A 10,694-nucleotide genomic window follows, 5' to 3' on the forward strand; every position below is an offset into this window, starting at 1 on the left:
TTTCATTTTGACAACACAGATAATATTAGATGACAGCAAGTGCCTAATAGTTGCTAAAGGTATCATAACCAATACTAGAGCATGGTGTAGTTATCATTGTTATGAAATTTGCTGTTTCTTCTTGCCTTAAAAACAAAGACACCTCATCTCAAGAAATGTACAGAAAGACCTAATCAAGCAATAAGCCTTCACTTCCTGGATTCCAGAAAGTGTGTCTAGCAAGACATAGCATTAAAGTCTTTAATGCCATGTCTTGTTATATAGAACATCCTGCATGAAATTATAGAGGTCTCTTTACACTATACGCTCATGACTTTTTGATTGTACATTAATTGTAGGAGAGGGGGATTGTAATTTAGTTTGATGCACCAGAGGAACTCCCTGGCTATGGGGTGTATAGGCCCTCCCTCTACTGTAAATGCCAGGATTCATTGGGATGTTGCCATGCCAGTGAACAGTGAGATCATAGTGGTATAATTGTGTAGTGCGAATGGATCCCAAGACAGGTTCAGTTTAACCAGGTTCCATTTTCTAATGATCAGTCCCTTACATGAAGAAGTGCAAGTCATCATGTTTCTTGATTACTATAACTGAATGTGTTTCTTCTCTTTTGCAGGCCTGCTATATTCGTGGCTTGAATTCTGTCCACCTGAGCCCATCAGCGTGCAGGCTGTGGCTGGACCAATGGCTAGCATTGTCCTGCTCTCTGAAAGGTAACACTGACTAAACTTGGAAGGACATTTTCTATTACTCACATCATGCTACTCCTTTATTCTGGCACAGCTAGAATGAAACTAGGAAGAAAGAATTTTTTAGAATCCTCCTTTTTATCGTTACCATTAAAGAGAAAACTCAGCCCAGACATTCCAAGATGTTTTAAATCTAGTAATGGAGCATAAGAGAAAGAAAGTCTTCTATAGCAAACTATTACAGAACCTAGCTGCCACAGCAGTAAAGGTAGTTTCAGATACCCATGGACTATACAGTTCAGTGAGTGGTGGGACATGCATTTGTGCTGTGTTGTCTGTGTGCTTGATTCTCACAAATCGGGGTTCATAGCTATCTTTATTCTAATCTGCAAAGCATGCATTTCCATCTCCCAGTGCTGGCACTGAAGCACGTGTTACACTAGATTATGCAGTTATTTGTGTTTTTAATGAAAAATAATCATTTTTGAAGGAGAGTTGGCACTGCATAGTTCTTGGAATTCTGGTGATAAAGGCCCCTTCTAAACTGCCATATGATCCAGGTTATCTGCTTTGAATTGGATTATATGAGTCTACTCTGCCATATAATCCAGTTGAAAGCAGATAATCTAGATTTTATATGGCAGTGTAGAAAGGGCCTTAGATAGCTTTAGCTGGAGTCTAAGGGTGCAACAGACTTCTAGAGTAGAATTTCTGGAGAAATAGCTTTTCAAGAGATAAATAGGAGGGAGAGCCAATGTGAAAGAGAAGGCGGAGCCATGTGTAGAGATTTGCAGTGGGGTGATGAATTCTTGGATTCAGATTTGAGAAGACTGGGGCATAACAAAGAGGGAAGAGACAGCAGTAATAGTAGGAGTACTTATGAAATGAAACAACTGTGTCATCACAGGTTTTTGGTTTCCTGTATTTAGTGCACTCTGCCATCAGATGCATTAGTGGCAGTGACCTTAGGTGCGCAAAACCATGGCTAATACAGTTGCTCCCATTACCTCAGAAAGGACATTCTGCAGAGATATTACCCAGAGCTATATGCAATTGTGTATGGAAATACAAAAGAGTGGTTCTTGGTTTTTCAGGTGCTGAGACTTCACTCTTGGCCCATGGCATGGTCTTACTTTCCACCAACTTCACCCCCTCATCTATGGGCTGACCAAGGGAACTCTTAGCCCAGGACCACTTCTGAAGAGATGCTGCCATGGCGACCCCTGGCTGAACCAGGAGAGGAAATGGATTTCTGCTTGATTAAAAGAGTAGCAAGAGCCCAGCAGATGAGGTTTCCCCAGCACTTAGTAGCCTTATTGTTAAGCAGAAACACTGCCCTGTGGGTAATATTCTTCCCACTATGATGGGGACCAGAGTGTTGTCAAGATGGTGCTAGACAAAATAACAGCAAAATGGATTCCACCACATTTTTGATTGGGTCTAGCTGAGCAATGTGGTTCTGCTTTCACACCATTAGTTATTTTTACTTGTGTCAAGCAGAATGGGACAAATCTGATGAAGGTGTTTGGCAACTGCATAGAGCAATAATGCCTCCACACCTAGTACTTTCAATGGCATCCATCCAGCAGTACTCCAAGGAGCGTTTCGTGCTCTTTTGGTGTGTGGTTAGCTTCCTCCTCCATTTTAACTTCACAAGACCATGCTCATTTTACAAACATGCATGTGTACCTCTGTGACCTTTTCCTACAGGAAAAAGAGCAGGGCAAATCTAATCCAGCACTATTTGAAGCATGATTGTCTGCTGTAAGGAGACACCAGTGATATTCAAAAGTTGTGATAAAGTGTATTTGAGAAAGGTGCTGCAGAATGTAAAGAAGTAAGTAGGATTCTTGCAGTAATTATACAGAAGCATTTCACAGCAGTCCCTTCCAACCATGTGTCCATTTCTGTGCCCCTGAATGCAAAATCATGTTGTTTTCTTGATGGTGTTGAACTGCAACTCTCAGCATTCCTCCCATTGACTATGCTGCTTAGGGCTGCTGGGAGTTGCACATGATATGAAGCAGGTGGTAAGAGGAAGCCATGTTTTCTTGTACACTGGAACCTTAGCTAAAATGAAAATTGTGTAAACTGGTGATTGAAAGTAATCATTAAAATATATGCAGATTGTAAGGAATGATTGGTGTCTCAACTGTATTAAAGATAATACGGAAATGTTAGCTCTAATCGTTAATAAAGGCAAAGCTTCAATTTTTCCAGGGTTTTTCAATGACTTGTTCTTGATTTCTCTGATGTCTTTCTTTTGGTTGAGCTCCAGTATACTGCCTTAATGAGCGAGGTCAGAATTAGCAGATCCCATTTGGATCACCAAAGTATCAGGTATTAGCCTACAACACCTTGTTCCTTGGGACAAGGGCTTAAAACTTCTTCTGCTTGTTACTGGAAAGGAAAGTGATCTACTCCCATTTTTTATAATTTTGTCAGATATTATATAGGATAAAAAGCAACAGCCCCTGTAAACAACTTTCCCCTGGTCTTTCACTGTTAAAAGTAGAACTGACTCTTAGAATTCAAAGACATATGTTAGTCTGAGTCAGTATGAAAAGGGATCTTACAGCACTTTGAGACAGAGAAAAAAGTTGGTAGTATAAGCATTGATTGAGCTGAGTCTCCATCAGATGCATGGAATTACGTACCTAGAAACAGGTCTTTATTGCTGGGAATGAGCATGTGGTGTGTGTGAACAGCAGTAGAAATTCAAAACTTTAATGACGAGGTGACAAATTCAGTTTTAACAGTTGTCTTTAGGAGACAAATGCAGAAGGAAAGATAACGCCTAAACTGAGATAACTCTGGATTGCAAAGTGATGCTGGATGAGAACCAGAAAGGAGATAAGATAAACTGATGAGGTTGGGGTGCTATTGTTATTTGCATACTATGCCAGGAAGCAATGGTTGCTTACCTGTAACCAGATTTCTTCGAGTGGTGATCTGTGAAATTAGCACATGTGGTAGTAATTGCCCTCAGCAATGATCTCGGAACCTTAAAACAGCTGTTTGAAGTACTTTGGCTACAGCCCCGCCCATCTTCCCCAGAAGGCATATATGCAGAGGTGGGGATGTACCTTCAGTTCCCCACCGCCGAAAGCGGCAAGAGAAAAAAGTCATGATGATCAGCGGGGAGGATGGGTGGGGATGTGCTAATTTCACAGATCACCACTCGAAGAAACCTGGTTACAGGTAAGCAACCATTGCTGCTTCTTCGTGGTATCTGGTGAAATAAGCACAAGTGGTAGACTAGCAAGCTACTCACCATGGTCGGTGGGCGTCATGACAGTGCTGATCCAAGAACCGCTCTGCCGAATGCTGCTTGCTTCCTGGAGAGCAGATCCACTTTGTAATGGGCCACAAAGGTGAGTGGCGTGGCCCATGTGGCTGCTCTACACACTTCGTGGAGCGGTATGCCATGGCTGTATGCTGTGGAAGTCGCCACTGCTCTAGTAGAGTGTCCTTTGATGACAAATGGAGGCTGCTGATGAGTTAGCTCATATGCTAGCCGAATGGTGGCCACAATCCATCCTGATAACCTCTGGGAGGAAACAGGTAGACCTTTTGATTGAGAAGCATACTTCAGGAAAAGTCTAGGTGAAGCTCTGAACTCTTTAGTCCTTTCCACATAATATGCAAGTGCCCTCCTGGCATCCAGTAGATGCAGAGAGTGTTCGAGTGGAGTGGAAGGGTTCTGAAAAAATGAAGGTATCACAATGTCTTCAGTCAGATGGAATGCAGAGACTACTTTAGGAAGGGATGAGATATCAGTGCGCATGATAACCTTGTCAGCATGGAATCTCATATAGGGATGATCTACTCTCAATGCACAAAGCTCGCTTGCTCTTCGAGCTGTGGTAATAGCTAGCAGAAATGTCACTTTCCATGAGAGATATGAGAGATCCACCTGGGCCAATGGCTCAAAGGGTGGTTTCTGTAATGCTGAGAGAACCAATTGAAGGCTCCATGCTGGTATAGGAGGTGTTACTGGAGGTCGCGTGTTTCTGTACCCCTGCAGAAACCGTTGTATAAGAGGGTCTTGGAAACAAGACTGGTGTCCTATTTCTTTCCAATATGCCGAGATTGCTGCTAAGTAACACTTGAGGGATGACAAATGCAAGCCTTGAGTTGCTAGTGATTCAAGAAATTCCAACACTATTGATGTTTGAGCTGTCAACGGTTCTATGTCTTGTCGCCGGACAAAGTCAGTAAACTTTTTCCATTTGTAAGCATATGATCGCTTTGTTGATGGTTTATGTGCTGCATCCAATATGTCTCTCACTGCTTGAGACAATGGTCGGGATGAATCCTCCATGCCATGAGTCTGAGACATGCGATGTCTGGTGGCGGAGGCGTCCCTGGTCTGCTGGGAGCAAGTCCGGGCGAAGTGGAAGGGGAAGGTACTGCCCTTTCGACATCATCCGAAGGAGAGCAAACCAGGGCTGCCTGGGCCACCATGGCGTGAGGAGTATGCAGTTGGCTCTGTCGTGATACAGTTTTGATACTACTCTGTTGAGAAGGGGTATTGGTGGAAGCACGTACAGAAGTGGACCCGACCAGTGGAACATGAGGGCATCTCCCAGGCACCCTCGTGTCTGGCCTTCCTGCCGTCTGGCACAGAACAGATCGCATTTTGCATTGTGTGGTGCTGCAAACAGATCTATCAGGGGACTGCTCCACTTCCGAAAAAGAAGTCGCTTCAGCAGGATGAAGGGACCACTCGTGAGTCGAGTCTTGTTCCCTGCTCAATGTATCTGCGATACTGTTGTCCTCTCCCGGAACATGCACAGCTATCAAATGGGTGCGGTTGGCTAAGCACCAATGCCATATGTCCATGGTCCTCTTTAGGAGGGAGCGTGATTTTGTGCCCCCTTGTTTGTTGATATACCACGCTACCGTGGTATTGTTGGTGCATAGTTGGACTACCTTGCCGTGGCACAAGTCCTGAAATGCACAGAGGCTCCGCTGTACTGCCATGAGCTCGAGGAGATTGATATGATGTTGGGCCTCCTGCTGTGTCCATTTGCCTTTGACCATAAGGGAGCTGGAATGTGCACCCCATCCATACAGGGATGCATCCGTTGTTAGAGTCACTGTTGCTTGTGGCTGCTGAAATGGAACACCCACGCACACATTGTCCCGGAACAACCACCAGTGTAGGGACTGGCAGACATAAGCCGGAACAGGGAGACAGATGTTTTGGCTTTGGGTCAGCGGGTCGAAGACACGCAAGAACCACATCTGAAGAGGCCTCATTCTGAGCCTTGCATAAGGTGTTACTACTGTTGTGGATGCTAGATATCCCAAGGCTGACTGGACATCCCTGGCTCGTGGCATTGGACCTTGTAGGAGGGTAAGTAGCGCTGTGAGAAGAGATCGAAACCGATCGTCCGGGAGATATGCTCTGCCAGTGGTAGAGTCTATGTGTGCTCCGATAAATCGTATCCTCTGTGTAGGGATAAGATGAGAATTTTTCTGATTCACAACTAAACCAAGGTTTTCTAATAACGATAAAGTAAAACAAAGATCACGCAACAGTGATTGTCTAGAAGGTACCACCAACAACCAGTCATCTATATACGGGTAGACAGTTATCCCTTGAAGGCAGAGATGTGCCACTACCACGGCCATGACCTTGGTAAAAACCCGTGGAGCAGTTGATATCCCAAAGAGGAGCACCCGAAAGCAAAATACCTGTGGTGCTGAGGTGCAATCGCGACATGGAAGTACGCATCCTTAAGGTCTATGGATGCAAACCATGCTCCATCTGGCAGCAGAGGCAAAATGGTTGACAGTGTCACCATTCGAAAATTTTTTAGGGTTAATATAATTATTCAATCCTCTGAGGTCCAACACTGGCCTCTGGCCTCCGTCCTTTTTAGGAACTAAAAAGTATCTCAAAAAGAAAGCTTGTGAAAACATTGATGGATGGAGTGGAACGATTGCTCCCTTGTCTAACAAGGTGCGAATTTCCTCCTGTAAAACTTTAGATGGTGGCGTAGCTTTTATACAGCCTGTATATTTTCCTGCTGGAAAAACTCAATAGAGTAACCAGAACTTATAATCTGTAATACCCACTTATCAGTGGTGATCGCTCTCCATGCGGGAGCAAATTGCGCCAAACGATCTCCAAACTTGACAAAAGGTGTATCTGCTGCCGGAGCATGTCCTATGTCATGATCCAAAAGAGCAGGAAACTTAGGAGAGTGTTCACCTGTGCAATTTGTGAGGGATAGGGTAGGGAAAGAAACCAAAGTCTTGCTAAAAACGTCGCTTTCCCCTTGGTTGGGATTTGTTCTTACCCTGTCCTCTGGACCGAGATGTTGAGGTTTGTTTGGTGGATGTGGATGCCGTTACCTGAGGCAAAGGTCTTGTTGGTGCCTCGTATGGTTTACGATTATAAGATGTGGATGTATAAGATTTCCCCCGATATCTAGATGTTGATTGGGTAGGAAATTCATACTTGTTTGCAGCTTGACGCACCTCCTGTGCACTCCTGAGTTGTGTGTCAGTTTCAGGGTTGAACAGTCCCTTATCATGGACTGGAAGGTCTTCTGCCAAGACCTTGCCCTCTTCTGACAAGGTTGAAGTTCTCAACCATGCATGTCTACGTATCACTGTAGCTGCTGCGAACATCCTGCCTGCTGCCTCTGCAGAGTGCTTTGCCATCTCTTTTTGGGCTTTAGCTAGCGCCACTCCTTCCTGTTGTACTATCTTAGCCAAGGTCTGTTTGTCCTGTGGCAAACTTTCCAAATGTGGGGCTATCTTTTTCCACAGATAGTCTTGATAAGCTTCTATGTAGGCGCCATAGTGGGCCATACGTGTGGATATGCCTGCTCCAAGATGGACCTTTTTACCAACAGCTTCTAGTTTCCTTCCCTCTTTATCAGTTGGTGTGATATGTGTTCTAGCTGAACATTTGTTCTGCGTCATGTTGACCACAACCAAGTTGGGTTTTGGAGGTTTCGAAACCCAGGGAGCTGTTGCGAGGTCCACTTTATATAGGGCATCACATTTTCGTGGTATTGCCCCAACCAGAGTCGGAGCAATATCAGGAGTTGTGGCCAATTGCAGTAAATAGGGAACTGCTGGGAGAGCTGGTTGTCTGAGCTGATGGCTGCTGCTCATATGTCGGAAACAAGTGACAATCAACTGTCTTTTCAGTTTTTGGAACAGGTAGATTCAGGGCTCTGTGAAGCCTTGACATTAGGGCAACAAACCCAGCCGTCTCTGATGTTACTGGTTGGTCCAGTGCCAAATCAACCTCATCTTCTGCTTCAGAATGGTGAGAGGTATCAGATTCTGAGCCTGACTGAGCCTGAGGGTTTTCAGGTGGCAATGAAGGCACAGGATTAACAATAGGCTGAACTGGAGCCTGAGTTGATTGTTGCCGTTCATAGGTACCAATGGCAGCTGCGGTGGCTGCTGGTCCTGAACTAATATAGGCCCAAAAAAATAGGCATGACCGCCTGGTGATCTATGAATGTAATCAGATCTGGCTGGTATTTAAGTGTTGGGCTGCACTATAGCAGCAGCATACCTTTGCCTGTGTGGAGGCGATGGGAAGGCTGGTGCACTCTGAGGCATAGGGCTGAGGTACCTTAAAGACCCAGATGGTAAGTCTGGAGACATTACAAGTCTCCCATCCCTGGGAGTGAGCATAGAGTAGACAGGGGCTGCAGAAGCAGACGTGCTACATGCTCCAATAGCCTCTTGAGAGAAGGAAGGGCTTGCCATAGGCTGAGCTGCATCTCCTCGCACCCGTTGTCTCTACCGCACAAGCGGGAGGTGGGGGCTGGTCCTGGGCACCTGCCTCCGGTGGGTGGGCTGTCTCCGCCAAGGGGAGCAGGGCCGCACCCATGACCAGGGCCTGTAGCAGAGGCACGATGTTTGAAGCCGCACTGCCTCTGAAGTCTTCAAAAGGCTGCAGAAGCCTCAAGCCAACTGGCGTTTGGACCACTGTGCTCCATGGCGTGGACCTTGGAGGAGGCATGGCCTGCACTGGCTTCAGAGGCGTAGCCAATGTCAATGACGCGGCGCGTGCCGGGGCGTGGCCTGCACGCAGGGAGTGGAGCGCCTTGGAAGCATGGCCGTGCCGCGTGTTTCTGAAGCGGAACGCTTCTTCTTCTTCCGAGCCTCTCCTCCATCTCCCAAAGCCTTTGAAGGCATGGGAGTAGCTGGAGGGCTAGACTTGGCCCTCTTTGGAAGGGGAGAGGCCTCCTTGGAAGGGGTAAGTGGACGCCGCTGCCCCTTAAATTTCTGTGGCGTTTGGGAGCCAGCTGGGGAAGGAGGGGGAAACAAAGCCCACTCATAAAGAATGGCTTTTAACCTAATTTCTCTATTCTTCCTTGCTTGTGGTGTTAAAGTCAAACAAGCAGAGCAAGTTTTTGCAACATGAGCCTCTCCCAGGCAGGAAAGACACTGATAGTGTCCATCAGAATCTGGCATTTTAGAGCCACAAGAAACACACTTTTTAAACCCAGGGGTAGACATACCAATGCTGAAGTCAGACAGTCCAGGGTCAGAAATCCAAAATAGCAAAAAATCCAGTTTGAAGCCAAAGTACTTGTAAGAATCATCAAAATACAGTCCAGGTCAATGAAACTTGAAATCACAGTCAGAGAGGTTCCCAAAGAGCTGCTCTAAGGTGGCGGAAAAAAAAGGAACTGAAGGTACATCCCCACCTCTGCATATATGCCTTCTGGGGAAGATGGGCGGGGCTGTAGCCAAAGTACTTCAAACAGCTGTTTTAAGGTTCTGAGAGCATTGCTGGGGGCAATTACTACCACATGTGCTTATTTCACCAGACACCACGAAGAAGAAGCTGTTCTCTTGTCAGTGTATAGGTATTCCAGTTCTCCTGTTTCTCTTTCCAGTCTTTCTTTGTGGTTATTTTGTTGTTGTTGTTGAAGGTGAGAGAGGGAATGTATTGGAAGACTGCAGCTGTAAAGCAATACAGACCAGCCTCTACATCAGAGAATAAACAAGATATAAATTGAGTATATTAAAAACAGTTACAGGACATTTCAACTCATAGCTATACAGGTCTATTCTAAGCATTTCATGCCACAAAATCTGAAGAAGTAAAGTCTTATGAAATCTTATGCTACCAACTTCTCTCTCAGCCTTGAAGATGTAAGATCCTTTGACATGCTGACTCTCCCTTCAAGTCAGTTCCAACCTATGGCAATGCTATCATGGGGTTTTCTTCTCAAGAGTGTTTCAGAAGAAGTTGCCTTCACCTTCTGCTGAGGCTGAAAAAGTACAAGTTGCCCAAGTTTACCCTGTGGATTTCCATAGCTGAGCAGGAAATTTAATCATCATTTGTAGAGTTCTAATGCAGTGGCAGACCATTACACCATGCGGACTCTCCTAACAGAATTTGCTTGCTAGTTTACAGACATTGTCTTAGATGGCAACTGTTAATTGACAGTGGGCTAGTGCAGATGGAAATTTCCAAATTTATGATCATGTTTGGACCGGAAGAACATGAATTCCTCACCTTTTCATAATCTGCTTCAGTCAAGCAATAACACCGTGTGGACATTAGCTATAACAGGCCCTAATTCCCAGGATCTGATCTCAGATTATCTGATTTAAACTGGATTATATGAGTCCCCACTGCCATATAATCTGGGATAAGAAACTGTGGCCCTTGAGTTGTTTGGGCCTCCAACTCCCAGAAGCCCTAGTCAGCTTGTTCAATGTTCAGGAATTCTGAGAGTTAGAGGCCCAAACAGCTGGAGGATGCCTGAGCTACAATATCCAAATTTGAAATTGTGCTTACAAGGCCTGATTGATATAATGTGATTGAACATAATGCCTCATTGCCAAAGTACTAAACAGCAAAGCATGGGAAGAGACCACATGAACTGGTGCCCTGCTTTCACCACTTTCAAGAGGAGAGAAGGCAATTTTGTATACTGTGCCATAAATTGACAGAATATTGCTGAAGCTGAACCATTCCACACTTAGTAAAGAACAGAAGCTACTTGG

At 45.2% G+C, this 10,694-nt stretch overlaps 1 protein-coding gene across 4 annotated transcripts in view; it reads left to right on the forward strand.

The window, feature by feature from the left end:
- Positions 1-2,905, forward strand: part of letmd1 (LETM1 domain containing 1) — a 32,663-nt gene extending 29,758 nt beyond the window's left edge. For all 4 annotated transcript variants that reach the window (XM_062966444.1, XM_062966443.1, XM_008103528.3 and 1 more), the window contains 2 exons: positions 617-713; positions 1,784-2,905. In XM_062966444.1, the coding sequence (XP_062822514.1) occupies positions 617-713; positions 1,784-1,857 (171 nt within the window). In that variant the 3' untranslated portion in view covers positions 1,858-2,905. The remainder of the gene's footprint in view (positions 1-616; positions 714-1,783) is intronic.
- Positions 2,906-10,694: the final 7,789 nt, after the last annotated feature.

The sequence above is a fragment of the Anolis carolinensis genome, unplaced genomic scaffold (assembly GCF_035594765.1).
Source record: "Anolis carolinensis isolate JA03-04 unplaced genomic scaffold, rAnoCar3.1.pri scaffold_20, whole genome shotgun sequence".
Classification (NCBI taxonomy): domain Eukaryota; kingdom Metazoa; phylum Chordata; class Lepidosauria; order Squamata; family Dactyloidae; genus Anolis; species Anolis carolinensis.